Consider the following 18,876-nt stretch of genomic DNA (forward strand, 5'->3'; position numbering starts at 1 on the left):
GGACCTAAAAACCATAGGTCCGTGCCAAAATGATCCAATTTTGAGGAAAATAGATTTACAGCCGCAAAATAAATGTTCTTCTATTCAAACCTTTATAAAATCATCAAACATTACCCTAAAATTCAGAAGTTTATAAAAACAAAAGGGTCATGATGGCCCTAAATCGCTCACCTGAGTAAAAGAGTTTAACCTTTCAGTATAGCTTGATATTTGTTCTCAAAGCTGTACATATGATCCAAATTTCCAAACTGTAGCTTCAAAAATAAGAGAGTAGGTCAAAAGGTCACCTGGCCATGTCAATATTGATATTTCATAACAGAGGCTTCAAAAATAAGAAAGGTCAAAATGATACAATAAAGGTAATCCAAGCATTGGTATTTGTTTTCAAAACTCTACACATGGTCAAAATGTTATTGCTGCAACTTAAAAAAGTAGTAGGTAAAAAAGTCATGGTCATCCGAGGACAATTTTGATATTCGTTTTCAAAACTCTGAACATGGTCCAAATTTCATTGCTGTAGCTTCAAAAATAAGAAAGTAGGCTTATAGGTCACAGTCAAGATCATCCAACCACTACATTGTTATTTAATTGTTTAAAGAATTGCGAACATGGTCAAAATTTCTTCGCTGTATTTTCAAAAATAAGACAGTAGGTAAAAAAATGGGACTGAATTAGACCCAAAGGGCGTAATTAGGGCGATTATTAAAGGTCTCAGCCTAGCGGTGTCAGACGAGAAGATTTTCAATAAGTCCACAGGAAACCTCATTTGACCCAAGAGACATAATTTGATTTTCACAAGCAAAAGTGTAAAACACACGAACGACAAGACAGCGCATAATACAATAAAATATGAACTGCTAAAAGCTATGAGGATTAGATAAAACTACACTTTGAATTGCCTAATGTAACAATGTCTCCATTTCCATCCAACACAAAATGGCTTTCAAACTATGTAAAGGCGTAAAATCTTGTTTATTAGTCGGCGCACTTCTAAGGGACTAGTTCATAAATTGCAGAACAATGCTTTCAATAGTTTCCACGTTGCATGATATAATATGAAGTTTAGTATATTTTATAAAATTTTACACTTCAATTGATAATGAATACGTAAATCATAATGGCTCAGCTTATCATTTTGAAAATTTTGAATTTTAATACCTACTCAATCATAACAACTCGGCCATCTCCGAGATAGATACAGGCCGAGGTGTTCCGATTGATATCAACTTCCGCTCAAAATAGATGAAGGTTACACGGTACTGTTACATTATCCTTTATGTTTGTAAACCTCCTACGCAGTAATCTACCCTGGCGACAGCAAAAATGCCGAGTTTTGAAGAATTAACATTGAGCTTAACGGTTTGTTTTTAAAAAAAAATCCATTCGAAAGAATGAGCTTCAGATAATTACCTCTTGATGTATAGTTTTTTTTTTATCCCTGTTCTGTATACTCATGTGAGTGAAATGTGTTACAAAAACTAATACAAAATATAAAGCAAGGATTTCACATAACATGCCGATACAAATAAAAGGTGAATTTCATGCTATTGAAATCTATGTATTAGACCATTGACTCTTCATTATTCCGAAGAAACGTATGCATATTTTTGGTATAATTTAGTTTTAACCGGAGGATTAGCTTGAACAGACTATCTATAATTCCAGGCTTAAACTGTTGTAACTATATTATTAACCATAATGTCATTCGTGCATATGTACACCCAACATAAAAAAGATATTATCATTAAAATTATTACAATTTTTGGTTATCTGTATGCACGTTTTCTTCAAATTTCATTGCGCCAACTTGATGCTATGCATCAACTTTTTTTGTGTAAGGTGTATTCACTAACCACTTAAACAATGTGTAGTTAAATGGAAAACTCTGATTATTAAAATTCATCATTGTGTAAAAATGAAATTCTTCTAGTAAATATAGAGATATAATATGTCCTAACCTTTAAACCTATAAAAAGAACAATTATTAACTTAGAAATGACTAATTTGAAGAATTAATAAAATGTAACATATGTCACAGAGACAGCGCGCTCGACTATTCCGCCGCTTTTCAGTGTAAGGGTTGAAAAGTTTTGGCGAAACATGCATGGATCAATGTTAGATTAGATTTTAATGCAATACATGATGTGCGGAGATATTAACATAAATGTGGTTACATGCAAAATTTGAACCAGAATTTTTAAGTGTAATAATAAAGGGCCATTATTTGCAAAACACAGTTATCTAACTTGATTATTCAATTAGGTTGGGTGGTTGAATACCATTGTATATAAAGTCTCAATGCAATACATCAAGTAGTTGCTGAGATATTATCCTATGTGTGCTAACATGCAAGACCTTAACCAGAATTTCTAAGTCGCATAATAAAGGGGCAAAAATTATATAATATGAAAGATAGAGTTATCTTACTTGATTAAATAAGAAGGTTCAAAGGTTGGGAGCCTGTAAAGTTTCAATGCAATACATGATGTATTTGCTGAAGCATTGACTTAAAAGTGGTTACATGCAAAACCTTAACCAGAATTTCTATGTTGAATAAAAAAGGGGCCATTATTTGAATTTAATGCAAACTAGAGTTATCTTACTTGGTTATTTAAGTAGATTGGATGGCTGAGTACCATTTTATAAAGTCTCAATGCAATTCATCCAGTAATTGCTGAGATATATGTGCTTACATGCAAAACCTTAACCAGAATTTCTGAGTCGAATAATAAAGGGCAATTATTTGCATTAAATGCAAACTAGAGTTATCTAACTTGGTAAATTAAGTAGGTTGGATGGTTGAGTACCATTGTATCAAGTCTCAATGCAATACCTCAAGCAGTTGCTGAGATATTAACCTATGAGTGCTTGTACGCAAAACCTTAACCAGAATTTCTAAGTCAAATAATGAAGGCCTATTATTTGCATTAAATGCAAGCTAGAGTTATCTAACTTGGTTATTTAAGTAGATTGGATGGCTGAGTACCATTTTATAAAGTCTCAATGCAATTCATCCAGCAATTGCTGAGGTATATGTGTGCTTACATGCAAAACCTTAACCCGAATTTCTGAGTCGAATAATAAAGGGCAATTATTTGCATTAAATGCAAACTAGAGTTATCTAACTTGGTTAATTAAGTAGGTTGGATGGTTGAGTACCATTGTATCAAGTCTCAATGCAATGCCTCAAGCAGTTGCTGAGATATTAACCTATGTGTGCTTGCACGCAAAACCTTAACCAGAATTTCTAAGTCAAATAATGAAGGCCTATTATTTGCATTAAATGCAAGCTCGAGTTATCTAACTTGATTAATTAAGTAGGTTGGATGGTTGAGTACCATTGTATAAAGTCTCAATGCAATACCTCAAGTAGTTGCTGAGATATTAACCTATGTGTGCTTGCAAGTTTCTTTAAGATTGTCCAAGTTGTTTAGGATAAGATGGCAAATATAAGCAATTGTTGACGCAGGACGACAGGACTAGACCGATCAGCTTATCTCAATAAAAACCCAAACAAGAATGCCATCTCCAGGCAATTTGGCTATAAGCTGGCCAAGAAATGGCCAGGTTTCAACCTACTTTCGACCTGAAACTTGGCCAGCGGTATACATCTATGTAAACTGTCAAAAGATTTGGACAATCAATAAATGCTGCATTTAGGCGTTTTCCTTGAAAGAACATGTGCATGTGAGCATCTGAAATGTTGCTAATACATCTTGAAGGTCTGTAATGTTGTTTATACAAACTGAGCGTCTGTAATATTGCATTCGGTGCACAAGGTTGTTTCTAAAAAATATCATTTAAACATTTAGAAAGCAATGTTTATACTCACCGAATGGACGTTTTTTTTCACCCCAAACAGTAAACCAGGAAACATGGGCGCACATGACCTAATTACCCTTGAGTATATCCAAACCAGCTTAAAAGCAAATGTATATGCTTCCTATTTCAAACTTTACGCACAGACATATATAAAAAAATAACATATTGTCCATATTATACACTAACACTCAATGATATAATTTTGTTACAAGACTAATGAAAAATATATGTATATAATTTACATTTTCATTAAGACATTTGGAGGGTTGAAAGAGTCTTCTATTGTGATCGAATAAATGCAAAACAAATGCATACTTCGGAAAACATAAAGGGAAATGTCAGTACATCGGATTTCCTAAACTGTCCTAAACTGTCTTTACTATCTCTCAGTTAAAGAAAAGATTTTATGTTAAATATATATAAAACAGTGTAATAACACTACTGTTGATAAGAGCAGATTGTCGTAGGTCAAGGTGGATAGCAACGGGAAACTGATAATCCTCGCCTAATCTGGACGCGGATTGGTGTTGGGTATAGACTGGCTAGTTTGACTGACAGGCCGCGTCATATGAAGTAACATACAAAGTATATATACTGTTGGTTGCGATGGCAGTGTTGCTTGTGGAATTATACCATATACGTTTTTGTAATACTTGGCTGATGGGATTGATATGTAAATAACATTTATGTACAATATACGGCTATTGCTTTTACAAATTAGACAACAGAGAGCGACATTAGGATTGTTATTTTATGATAATTGTATGTGTGCTGTACTGTAAAATAACCTTTTTCAAGATTCCTAAAAATTTGTCAAAACAAACATGGTGACTGCCTATATTGACATTTTTTTCATAACGCATAACGCAGACTGCGTAAATTGCTGGGTTTTATACTTTTTTTTATATTTTTTCACTGTGTCGTATAAGGTTTTTTAACCAATTTTTCACGAATTTTCTTGCCTGATCCTACCTACGCTAGTGTTCTATACACAGTATAATACAGTACTTAGTTGTAAAAAAATGTGACAATTATCTGATCAATAACGCAAGACATGTTTTGCTGACCCATTGAATTTATGTCTTTTGTTTCTGTATAAAAATGAATATTCAGGGCTACCCAACTTCATTTAATAGCAAAAATGCTAAACAAAATTGGCAAGTTTTTTTTTTATATAAATTTATTGGTCTATACCTTTCTGGTGTTATTTTTTTTCATTTTTACAAAACTAGGGCATCTACCAGTACATGTACATTACAAATTTGCAAGAAATGTCTTTTTCAGTGTATTTCTTGGAACCATGGAAAACATGACACCATGGAAAACACAAGACATCAGGATATATAGCATTGATAATGATAGCATAGATTTGTAATACCATGTAGAAAGTTAAACATTAAAATACACACTAGAATATGAAGTGACCTGTATTTCAGATAAGCTCAAGTGAAAAAGTGATATCTTAACTGCTTGAAGTTCTTATCTTACAAACTTACATGAAATCATCCTGTATGATTGGCACTATTTGTTAGCATGTTAAATAGCAATTCAACATGTTTCTTGAATAGTTTTTTGTAAAAAGTAAGTTACTACCACCAAAAGTCTAATTCTCATTCCAGCATGTACTACAGATTTTAAAATTTGGTTTAACAATAGGATAGTCTATTACAGAGGTGTAACAGTCTTATTTTGTTAAAATCTGGAAAAAAATAAGGGTATATGGTGCAAAGTCCGATTTACTTTAGGTTTTTTGCAATTAAATACACAGAAAATAAACGTTTGAACTGTTTCAAATCCAGACAGTCTACAATGATTATATACTTGATATTTCATGAATTGGTATACGAAGACAATAGCCTACATGTAAGGTTTTAAGATTTATTTTAAAAAATGGCCTTTTATGATGGAATTGTGAAAGAAAATGTTTGTTCACAAGCAGATTGATGAAATTGTGAAAGAAATGTTTGTTCACATGCAGATTGATGGAATTGTGAAAGAAATGTTTGTTCACATGCAGATTTTGGAGTTTCTTGTTTTCTCTCTTGGACTTGTTTCATAACATAAGTTATTGTTGAGGTTTCAACACTTGTGTTTAATTGTACTGTCTGCATAAAGATTGACAATCCAAAAACGGTCTACTTTCACTTTGAGAAAGCAAATTTAGCACTTGAGCGTATCCTTAAATAGAAAACATGATCACATGCACAGAGTACTTTTATCTGAACACACTTCAGTATCACAAAAAAAACGACATCCTTGTTACAAATATCATAGGTAAAAAGTAATAGTATACATATACATCATCATCTTACTTGCAAGTCAAGTTCATTTCAAATGAATTTTGAGAGGGAAATACAAAGTGTACACTGATTGACCAGGTCTCTGAAATAAGGATGCAGTTTTCTCCCACCTCAGATAAGTAGATCCACTAATTTAACCATACTAGAAATTCTTATCTTGCCCATGGGCGAAGATAAAATGCCCGTATGGAACTCCTTTTTAATGGTCATCACATTGTAATTACCTCCCTTGTTGAAGACTGTCGTCTGTAGCATCATGGAAACCTTGTCTTGTGGCAATATTTAGAACCATAAAACAGTTTTCACGCACCTTTCAAGAAATAGTGCTTCACTCTCCTTAGAACTATTTAAAGACCGATTTGACTTTAACATAATCTGAATCACTGCTCGCATATCCACGACAACCACGAATTATCGCATATCCGTACGCAATTATTTTCACTAAGCACAAAAGAGTTCCAGCAAAAAATACATGTTTACTTAATTTTGTTTAACTGAAGTGGGAGAAAAAGTATCTACCATAGCTGTTCGTGTAAGATAGGTTCATCGGTAAACCTCGTTTCCGCAAAACACCCTACGCTCGGGTCGGAATGGACCTATCTTACACTCTCGGCCATGGAAGATACTTATAATCTTCTGCAGGCTACATATTATATACAGTTACAACTGAAGAAAACAGCCAACAATTAGGAAGCATACACAAAGTATAACAGTATTAGTCAACACATTTCAACTGGTACAATTGCTAGAGAAAGAATAATACAGAGAAATTCATCAAACTAAACTACATTTATTACAAGATAAACTGGATGTGAAAACAATTGATCAGTATTCACACTAGCTCAAAGTAAAGATTTAGTTTAATTTTTTTCAGGCTAGTTGCAGGCCGTCAACCAAGTTTTACTGAAAATATAGGAAAAAATATAGGAAATTTTGTCAAAAAAAATATGGGAGGTTTTGGCATTTTCTGGGAAAAATATAGGAATTTTAAGGTTGAAAAATCGACATTAAGAGGTACATGTATGTAAGTGGACATTTACTAACTTGTTTATTGGCTGTAATCATAAAATTTGTGTTTCACAAAATCCACATTCCTTAAAGGGACTGTACACCAGATTGGCACCAAAAACATTTTTTTTCTGTAACGAATCTCAGGACAGTTATTTATCTATTTTTTTAATCTTCGATATCATAATATCATAATTGTAAAAACAAGAGGCCCCAAGCTCTACTGGCATGGCTCTTGTGGTCATTTTCAATCCAGAGTATGTAAGCTAAGGAGTAATATGCAACAAATATATAGTTCACTTTTTGTGTTTGGGTTAGCTAAAAAACGCTGCATGTTCAACATCTGAGGACAGAAAGTGTTGTAAGCAGATTAGTTGCATGAACTATTTTAATATGTGCCAAGTAAAGGTAATCTGAGGGTAAAACATATTTGCTTTCAAAACAGTACTCATGGTCAAAATAACATTTCTGTAGCTTTAAAAATAAAAACAATTGGTCAAAAGCTCAAAGTCAAGGACATCTGATGACAACATTGATGCTCGTTTGCAAAACTGTGCACATGGTCAAAATTTCATTGCTGTTGCTTAAAAAATTAAAAAGTAAGTCAAAAAAGGTGGGGCCAGCTTTTGCCCAAGGGGCATGATTTCAAATGTTTTGCTAGACGGTCATCAAATGACGCTCCAAAACAAATATCAAAGGTATGGGCCTTGTGGTTTGAAACCAGAAGATTTTGAAAATATTTCTTAAATAAGTCTCTAGGAAACTTGTGACCCCTGGGGCAGTGCCAGTTTTGACCCAAGGGGCATAATTTGAACAACCATGGTAGTGGACCACTAAATAAAGCCTTGTTCAAAATAGCATAGCTGTTTGAGACAAAAAGGTATTTAACATTTCCCAATTTAAGTATACCAAACCTGTGAACCCTGGGTATGGCCAGTTATGACCCCAGGTGCATAATTTGATCAAACATTTACAAGCAATTGTGACTTTACATGTAAACTTGGCTAAAAGTAAACTTTCCTCATGTAGACTTGGCTTATAATAGACATAACTAAAAATAGCATTTTTTATACTTTCAAGACCCATAATCTAGGCATGCATGAGCAGATCTGGCTGGTTTTTGAAAGGAACCAAGCTCTAATGGATATCTAGATACTGTACAAGTTTCATCGAAACTGAAGACAGTATAGTGTTAACAAGAAATTGTTTACAGATGCACAGACGCACAAACTACGTACACATTACCATAGCATAAGCTCTTCTGGCCTTGGCCTCTGGTTTCAAATGGGGTCCCCAAAATTGCAGTCCAGTGTTGTATCCACTGTGCTACGAAGGCTTACCCTTAACGGTAACCCTTAAAGGTTGGAATATTTCAGCTATATACCTAACTTGGTAATATCACGTGATAACATCTACTAGCCAATCACTCATAAGGAATGAATTCTACTAGGTAGACATACCTAGTAATCTTTTTTAATGGAAAAATACCAAAAAACTGCAAAAAATAAATTAATTGTAAACTATTTGATACTTCAGTTAGTAAGTTTCAATGCATTGTACACATCAATACCAAGTTTTTGTCAGTTTTTGACAATTTTCTTTATTTTTTCGCTATTTCATCATACGGAGTACAGCCCCTTTAAACCTCTCCATCAAGGCAGACTATGCTGCAGCAACACAACTGTGGTCACCAAAGTGGACACCATTAAGATTTGATGTTTGTCATACTCTTCATCAAAGGTGTCCAAATGGATAACCAAGGGTGTATAACAGCAATTCTGAATGATGGTGATGGTTTAGAGGATAAAGACAGTCTCAAACTGTAAATAAACAATATCTAAAGGCAGTATCAATCCTTTGAATGATTTCAAATATATCCCAGCACCACTTTTTAAGAAAAATATAGGGAAAAAATCCAAAATATAGGAAAATACAGGTTTTGAAAAATATAGGAAATTTCTCAAAAATATAGGAATATAGGAATTGGTTGACAGCCTGTGGTTAAAAATTTCAATATTCCTATGATTTATAGTCAGGCTTGTACAATTTATGGTTTGGTATTGAATTCAAGAAAAAAGAGAGGGTTTTTTGGTATCCTTTCTCTTTCCCATTCTGTTCAACAACATTTGCCTTTAGGAGTTATAGAGTGGATGGTTGGTTTTGTGTCGATGAGGTGTGGAAATGACAGAGTAACAGAAAGACAATTTTAAATTTTTGGTATTTTAATTCATGGTGTACTGAAATACTCGGTAGTCAGCAAAGTAAGACTTGGAACATATAACAAGTTCCATAACAAGAGCTGTTGTAAGACAGGGTGCTCGACTACGCTGCTTTGATTTAGAAGTGAATACAATAATGATGTAATATGTGCCTGTCAAAAGTAATAAAACAATCAAATTAAAAAGTGAACAAGAATTGCGATGTGACAAATCCAGGTTTTTAATGATTGGCAGAAGAGATTCAGTTTCAACTGCTTGTCTCCATTTTTCGTAACAGTGACCTTGATCCTAAGGGCCCCAAATACAATCCCATGAAAATCCTCCATAAACTCTTCCTACATATCAAGTTTGGTCACAGTATGTCAACCATAACTGAAACAGTAATCTACTTTTAGTAAAGATGCAAACGAATGGCAAAATTGATATTCGAATATTCGGTAATTCTTTCGAACAAAATACATCTTTTAAAGATTTATTATATTCGCTAAAGTATTAACGTGGCATTTTAGCCCTTCTTTGTCATAACCACTACGCGCGGCAGACCCTGAATTTCACCAAATTAGCCTCTGAAATTCCTCATTTCAAAAAGACAAAAAATAATACAGTATGAACTAGGAGAAAACAAAATATTTTAATTGATATTTCTCTGCCTTCATATTTGAGGACAACAAAAACTTAGATGGATTCTGGTCAAATGGCGTTATGCGCCAATGGAAGGCATTTCCTCGTTCTGCAATTTAACTCTACTAAAAAAACTATGGACAAAATAAACCAACTTGTGAACTAGTTTATTCCTTAACCGGCAAAGGCATTCAAATTAACCGAAAACTAGAGCTGTCATAGGAGTGATGAATACCCTCAAATGCCGCCTGGACACAGGAATGGCAAACCATTCCTTTGAAAAGAGGCCATAACTCCAAGGTTACTGCACACTGCATCTTCTTGTCCGGAAACCGTTTTCCTACTTTCGTAACAGTGCACAAAAAACCTTTACTCCACTGGCCCCATTTTCAATCACAAGCATTGTCTTAACAGAGGCTGCCTATACAGCAAGTTTCATCACAATATCTCATGCCCAATTAAAGTTATGAAGAAGAAACCATTTTTCTATTTTTAGTAACAGTGACCTTGACATTGGCCCCACCAGCCCCAATATCAAACTTGACCTGTATCTTCTGATGTTACACCTGTGTACCAAAAATTGTTCAAATCTGTCAAGCCTTTCATGAGTTATCGTCCGGAAACCATTTTTCTATTTTTAATAACAGTGACCTTGACCCCACCAGCCCCAATATCGAACTTGATCTGTATCTTCTGATGTTACACCTGTGTACCAAAAATTGTTCAAATCCGTTTAGCCTTTCATGAGTTATCGTCCGGAAACCTTTTTTCTTTATTTAATAACAGTGACCTTGACCTTGGCCCCACCAGCCCCAATATCGAACTTGACCTGTATCTTCTGATGTTTCACCTGTGTACCAAAACTTTTTCAAATCTGTCAAGCCTTTCATGAGTTATCGTCCGGAAACCGTGTTTCTATTTTTAGTAACAGTGACCTTGACCTTGGTCCCACCAGCCCCAATATCGAACTTGACCTGTATCTTCTGATGTTACACCTGTGTACCAAATTTCTTTTAAATCTGTCTAGCCTTTCATGAGTTATCGTCCGGAAACCATGAAAACCGACCGACCGACAAGCTCACTAACTTGATCTGTATCTTCTGATGTTACACCTGTGTACCAAAATTTTTTCAAATCTGTCAAGCCTTTCATGAGTTATCGTCCGGAAACCGTTTTTCTATTTTTAGTAACAGTGACCTTGACCTTGGCCCCACCAGCCCCAATATCGAACTTGACCTGTATCTTCTGATGTTACACCTGTGTACCAAATTTTTTTCAAATCTGTCAAGCCTTTCATGAGTTATCGTCCGGAAACCGTTTTTCTATTTTTAGTAACAGTGACCTTGACCTTGGCCCCACCAGCCCCAATATCGAACTTGACCTGTATCTTCTGATGTTACACCTGTGTACCAAAAAATTTTCAAATCTGTCTAGCCTTTCATGAGTTATCGTCCGGAAACCATGAAAACCGACAGACAAGCTCACTCCTATATACCCCCTCAAACTTCGTTTGTGGGGGTATAATAATTGAATTTTGTGTGTCACTTGTCTTATTAAGCCAGTTATTGTAAGATTACGTTTTTTTTTTTATAGGACCCGACAATATGTCCCTAAATGACATTTGAAGCATGTTTAGTGTCTTGTTATCACATTCACTACTCTGGCAGTATTGGCCAATTGTTGTAAAAACTTGACAAACAAACATTAAACACAACAACAGAGTTGTAGGCAAAAGGTTCATTATTATATTTATTCAACAATAAAACATCGAATATTCGAATAACATAAATGACTGGGTATAAGACGATAGGGGATATTAGACGCAGGGAAAAAAATCTGTGAAAAGTCAAAAAAATTAATTTAATCTATGTTTTGGGTTAAAAGACGCATAGAAAAAATATCAAATCGTCTGGCATTTTCGGCCACCATGTTTGTTGACAGTGACAAAAAAAATTTTTTCCGTGAAAATGGCGACGGTTATCTTTAAAACCATACAATGATAAACTGTTGAGAATGAAAAGTTAAGTTATGCAAAAACCTTATATTGTACGGGTTTGTTCTCAAAATGTCAACACCTACAGAAAAGAATAAAGTACCGTAATTCACCTAAGAGTTCGGACACCCATAATTATTTTGCGTACCTAATTTTCGGACACCCAAAGGACAGCAATCATAAATTTCACAGTTACCAAGTTTCACAGACGAAGATTATTGATTTTTATCTTTACAATGCCTGGCTAGATTACCTAACAGTATACACCACTGTGACAAGTTAATTAGTTACTACCCCATCCTAAACGATTTATTCCCTGTTGAAAAGGAAGTGTGATATATTTATTGGAGGATTAAAGAAACAACAAGGGCAATCAAGGGATTAAGAAAACATAAACATGACATGTTTGTAAAACGATCTGGCAATAAACTTTCAAACTTGTACCACACTTATTTAAGGATTTACACTTATAGGCGTAATAAATAAGTTAATGACCATTGATAAACAGGTTAAAAGCAGTCGAGTTTTTCACACCTTCTTGTACAACTGACAACAAATATTTTGACAGTGCCCAACTTTGCTTTTTTATATATGCAAGTTTAATTATTGTTCAATTCAATTTATTATTCAAAATAATATTGAATAACTTCAATTGAAAAATATTTTTGTTTAAATTATAAACGTCTTACGATATATCGTATCCCGATCTTCAACTGCCGTTTTAACTCATATATACTCGATTGATATGACGCGAGTAACATCCCTTTCTACATAAATCTAAACAAACTCTAGGCTTGAAATCGACCTCAGAAAAAAAGTTAAAAAAATTGTTACTGGGTATTATACGCAGGCATTCTTTTGCATCGAAATCTGAGGGAAAAAAGGGCGTCTAATACCCAGGCATTTACGGTACCGATTTTGACATTCGAATACCAAACGTTTGATCGAATATTCGAATATTTGTTTGCATCCCTAATTTATAGCAACAGTTACCTTGACCCTAGGGGGCCAAAAGGCAATCCACGAGAGCTCTGCATAAACTTGACCTATATACCAAATTTGGTCACACAATGTTAACCCTTACTTGAGTTATTCAGTACTAACCATATTTCTATTTTTAGCAACAGTGACCTTTGGGTACCTGACCTAGACCATAGCTCTCAGGACCCGAAACACAATCTCAGTAAAGGTCTCTATAAACTCTTCCTATATACCAAGTTTGGTCACAATATGTAGACCCTTACTTAAGTTATTCAATACCAACCCTTTTTCTATTAATAGTAACCTTGACCTTGATCATAGGGGCCGCTAACACTTTCCCATAAAAGGTCTGCATAAACTCTTCATATATACCAAGTTTGGTCTCTTTATGTCAAACCTAGCTAAAATTATTTGATACATAAGGTGACTTTGATGCTGCCCTCCCACCAGCCCGCCCAAACAATGACGCAAGTCATTCAAATAACTTTTTTTCCCTTTATGTAAATGTGGTTAAGAATATAAAAATGTTCCTTTCAAAAGAAATAAAAAAAAACGAGAGGATAATATGGAGTTATGTAGCTTAAACAGTTATGTGTGATGGTCCTGAACAATTGTGTGAAGAATTAAGTCAATTGAATGAAGGGTATAGAAGTTATTTATAAATATCCCAACCTACCCTAAAACTTAAACCTAAGTTCCGTAGTCAATCAGGGGCCATAATTTGTATAAAAGATAATATGGAGTTATCTAACCTCATTATGTGATGGCTCTGAACAACTGTGTGAAGTATTAAGTCAATTGAATGAATGGTATTGGACTTATAAGTGAAAATCCCAACTTGCCCTAAAACTTTAACCTGCCCTAAAACTTTAACTCAAGTCAATCAGGGTCCATAACTTGTATTTAGGATAATATGGAGTTATGTAACCTCATTGTGTAATGATCCTGAACAATTGTGCGAAGTACTAAGTCAATTGAACGAAGGGTATAGAAGTTTTTAATAAATATCGGAACCTGCCCTAAAACTTAACCCAAGTTCAATAGTCAATCAGGGGCCATAATTTGTATAAAGGATAATATGGAGTTATCTAACCTCATCATGTGATGGGCCTGAACAACTGTGTGAAGTAATAAGTCAATTGAATGAAGGGTATTGGACTTATAAGTGAAAATCTCAACTTGCCCTAAAACTTTAACCGGACGCCAATGCGAGTAGTATAGCCCTTCTTATTCTTCGATTGGTCAAACTAAAAATAATTCAAGGGGCTTAGTAGATATTTTAGTTTAGTTTACCCAAGTTTCATGAAAATCCTTCAAGTGGATTAGGCAATGAAACAGACATGAAATTTATGGCTCAAATCTTTGTCTTTGAACAGTGACCTTGACCTTGAGATGTGGTTTTGCATGCCAGATTGACCAAGGTTCATGAAACTCATTCAGGGGTTTAGGAGATATGCAGCAGACATGAAATCTATGGCTCATACCTTTGAGCCAAAATGCCTAGAATGTTCTAATATTCGGCATCTTAATGTGCTGAATATTTCATAAGAGTTTAAACAAAATCCTTCACGGAGATACGTGATGGACAAAGAAGTTTGTAAACAATATGTATCCCCCTGCAAATTATGGTACTATGGAGAGGCTTTATTTGGGCTAGTGCTTGAGAATCTGAATTTTTAAGACTGGAAACATAACAAATATACAGGAAAACATGTACAAAGGCAGTAATTGTTTTTTAACACAAATCCCTTCGTTGTCATAAGCACAAGAATCATGCATACCAAAACTGAAAAACAACCATCACCAGGGCTCGAATCAAGCACTCGCAAACTCGCAAAATGGGAGTCAAAATTGGAAAATGCAAGATGAATTTAAAGACACTCAGTTCAAAATTTGCAGAAAATATTGAATACTTGAAAGAGATATAAACACAATTGGTGACTTATTCCTGCACAATAAATGTAAAACAAATTTTAGAAATGCCTACTTTCGTTTTCCAATAAACACACTGAAATTGATGACGTAGAATAACGTTCTGCGCACAGGCAGGTACTCGTTACTATGTGGCAGGTACTCGTTACTATGTTCAAGTTTTGTAGACTGGTCTTTCGTTTTCATTTTTGGCGGCGGTGTTTGGCGATAATCGTATTGAGACACAGTCTGTATAGTGATAAAAAGCAGAAAGATGATTTTTTTTACTATGCCTTAAATCAGTGTTTTCCATACAATATTTTTTCCCGAGCAAACACAAAGGGTTGACCTAAAAAATGCGAGTAGGTTTCAGGTTTTGCGAGTTGAAAATTCAACCACTCGCAAAAATTGGCAAGTATCAAAAAAAGTTAAATTCGAGCCCTGATCACAACCACACTCTCATACACATTGTTCTAAAGACAAACTTCTCCCTTGTGCATTAATATAATTCTAGGTGATTAGTATGCTGGTAATAAATAATCATGTAATAACAGCCTATGGCTCTCATCTCAGTAATTCTTCTTCCCATTTTTAATTTACGAACTGCAGTAACATCACTCTTCATATATACTTAGACTAACAATCACATTTTTTACACATTTGATTCACCCTGAAAACACATTAAATTCAAAAATGTGCAGTAAAGCTCACTGAAGATTTTTTTTTTCACTACTGTTTATGGCTCACATTTCTGTCATTTTCCCATATATTTAATAAAATATCAGATTCACTCTGAAAAGATATAAAAATCTTATAAATTAGTTCAGACCTACTACAGCTTATTGGCCAAGCTCCTGCCCTTTTTCTCTGACTTTAACTCCACCAACATCATCACTACATCCTGTTCCAGTTTCTCCAGCTCTTCTTCACCTAAGTTTCCCCGCTTTTCTTTCAGTTTCCCCATAACATCAGCTATCATGTCTGTCAAAGATTCTGATTGGCTGTCTTTAGGGCCACATGACTTTGAGTCTGATGGCCTATCAACAGCTGGCTGATGAGCCACCTGACTGATATTGGAGACATCAAATCCCTGGGATGCCTTGCTGGAGTCGTCCTTGCTTTGAGCACTGGAAGAAGCCTCATTGGTGGTGACAGCATTTTCAGCAAGTGTTTTAAGGCCAGCATCAACATCTGCACAATACGATATGAGTAAATGAGATCATAAAATAATATCAGCACAAAGTACTATATACATAATATATATATATATATATACTTGAGTCACAAGAAATGTCTATAGAAATGATGACTGTTGAGCAATATAAGGGCCATAAAATTAAAACTGAAATGGCATGAGCAACATTACTGGTTATCAAACTTGGCCAAGGTATTCTGCCCATACACATTGTCCAAGTTTGGTGATGATCTGACAAAATCTTCTTGTATCACAGTGTGGACACCAAAGTTTGAGTAATGTAAGGGCCATAACACTGAAGTGACTGAAGCGACATTGCTTGTTACCAAACCTTGCCGAAATATTATTTCTGTTACACATATAAGTCTGGTGATGATCTGACAAGATTTTCTAAAATTACAGAGTAGACAACAAAGTTTTAATAATTTAAGGGCCATTTAACTGAAAGAACTTGGACTATGGAGTTGATTTTAAAACCTGGTCAAAATATTCTGCCCATACACAAAAGTTTCCTGATTTTGAGGAAGTCTACATAAGTTTTTTAGCAATTCAAGTACCATAATTCTGAACTGACCCGGCATCCAATTTGTCTGAGATATTTTGCCCTTACAATGATTACTTTTTGCCCCCCCCCCCCCCCCCCTGCCTTTTTCCTCTCACAAATAAGCGTCCATTTTCACCTAAAAGTTTCAATTTGCCCCAAATATTAATTCATATTCCCCATGACTTAAATTTGTATTTATATTGCATGTAACATTTTTATCAAACATATTTCCATTTCAGACATTCTTCGCGAGCAAACTTTTACAGAATATCTGTCCTCGTGTTTGGACAAATACTGGTCTGGGTGAGCGCAAAAAACCTGATATTTGTTTACAGTCATTATTGGCGGGATCATCTTGCAGGACACAGCGTAACTGTTCTATTTTCCATATTAATTTCGGTTACTTTCGGCTTTTCGTAATGTAAAATACACCTTTTTTCTTTTGATTTTAAGTATCTAAATGTTTTGTAGCTGAAATATTTAGTTCTTAATATCGACTAAATCTAATTTTGAGTGCAAAACTTATCTTCAAATACACGAGTGGCAATTATTCAAAATATGTTGTCAAGATTTATTTATATTTCTTTTAAATCACTGCCTTACACCCATCATCCATTAAGTATGGATTACGATGTAATTTTTATTAAAAACAATAGAAATAATAAGTCACTGAGAATATAATGAATAAATTCACTATGAAGTGTCATATCCAAGAAGGGGTCAATTTTCAACGGGGTCAAAATTTAATTTTTTGGCAACTTTTCAAGCATCTATAGATGACACGACCAGGCTATTCATGGTGCATTTTCATAAAGTAAAAGAGACACCCATACCTCGATCTCTTTGCTGGATGGCACAGGGTATTCCTGCCACATTCCTGTGTATTATACACTAGAACATCAACATTGACTTTTTAATCGGGGGGGAAAAGGGTCTATTTTATGATGCGGTCATAAAGCTACGCATTTACCCTTGGCTCAATCTCAGAATTCTTTGACTGATTAACCTGATAAAGCTGAATAGCCGAAACGTTGTTTCATAAATAAATAATTTGTGTTAAAGTTGGACTTCTTTTATTATCACCATTGACTGATTTATGAAATTTCAAAGTAATAGTACAAGTCTGTCTCCGAACTGCATTTACAGATGAAACAAAATAATTTATTTTTTTATCATTGACTCCATTTATTAGATAATTCAATTAACTGTAAAAAGTATATCCTCATAAAAAAAAATCTGGCAACAATCAATGTGAGTAATGTTAACCTAAAGGTCATATCTATTTGCACTTTTCCAATATCCCTAAAAAGGGCCTACACAAAAAGGAAGTTGGCTATTGACTTGGAGGTCTTATCTGGCCCCTTGCCTTGCCTATAAGAGGAGTTCTCAACCTTTTTTTTTTAAATGATAATTTCTAGCAATTACTGGTGTTTATGAGTAGATGTAAGCGGAAAACAGTGACGACTACTAAACACTTCAATTCAACCACTACAGTACATACCATTGCTAGGTGCAGGATTTTTCCCCTTCTTGGTCAACCTACTCTCCAGCTTTTCCAGCGCCTTCTTCACGGTGTCAACTTTTGGTGGCCGTATTGGTAAAACCTGTACCTCCAGCTCTGTGAGTGCTGCGAGGTCACCCACTGTCAGGATGTTTCGAGCATTGAACAACTGGCTTAAACCACGAGACCTGATGGAAAATAACATACAAAACATTCATGATTACTGAATAACACAGACTAAAGGAGTAAATTTTTAGCACTCAATTTTCAATTCTAAATTAGGCCACAACAAATTGATCATTTGTTTTACGGATTTTGCATTACATGAAAATATGTCTCAATATGAAACAAATAGCAATAAGATGCTTCACTATTAAGTTTCACAGCAATTTAGCATGGATATATACGGTAGTAAAGACAGCATTCCTAACAGTAACGTGCAGTTATTCGAAGACGAAAAAAGCAGCATTGCATTCATGTCATACTAATCAAACTTAATATCACAATAAGTATTTTAAGACTAGAAATAACGAGTGATTAAACATTTGAGTTCTTATCCAAGTATTGGGTTAGGTCAAAATTTGAACCACTTGAAGGCCATGATAAAATTGTGAAGTGACTTTGACATGACAGAAGATGGAAAGTGTTAATATCACAAAGAACATTAAAAAACAGAGGACACTAAATCTTGGGACAATATACAGTCGAAAATCAATGGCTCGATATTCTAGGGACCGGCCAAAATACTTTGAGCCTCGAGAATATCGAGCCAAACGGGATC

General features: G+C 34.6%; 1 protein-coding gene across 2 annotated transcripts in view; it reads right to left on the bottom strand.

Moving 5' to 3' along the window:
* Positions 1-18,876, bottom strand: part of LOC128229427 (telomere-associated protein RIF1-like) — a 238,016-nt gene that overhangs the window by 42,582 nt on the left and 176,558 nt on the right. The window contains exons 28-29 of one of the 2 annotated variants that reach the window (XM_052941344.1): positions 18,096-18,283; positions 9,335-16,046 (exon numbers count right to left, since the gene is read on the bottom strand). The exons of the other annotated variant lie outside the window; for it this stretch is intronic. Coding sequence (XP_052797304.1) covers positions 15,688-16,046; positions 18,096-18,283 — 547 coding nt within the window. The 3' untranslated portion in view covers positions 9,335-15,687. Of the gene's footprint in view, positions 1-9,334; positions 16,047-18,095; positions 18,284-18,876 lie in introns of those variants that run through there. 2 annotated transcript variants of the gene reach the window in all.

The sequence above is a fragment of the Mya arenaria genome, chromosome 1 (assembly GCF_026914265.1).
Source record: "Mya arenaria isolate MELC-2E11 chromosome 1, ASM2691426v1".
Classification (NCBI taxonomy): domain Eukaryota; kingdom Metazoa; phylum Mollusca; class Bivalvia; order Myida; family Myidae; genus Mya; species Mya arenaria.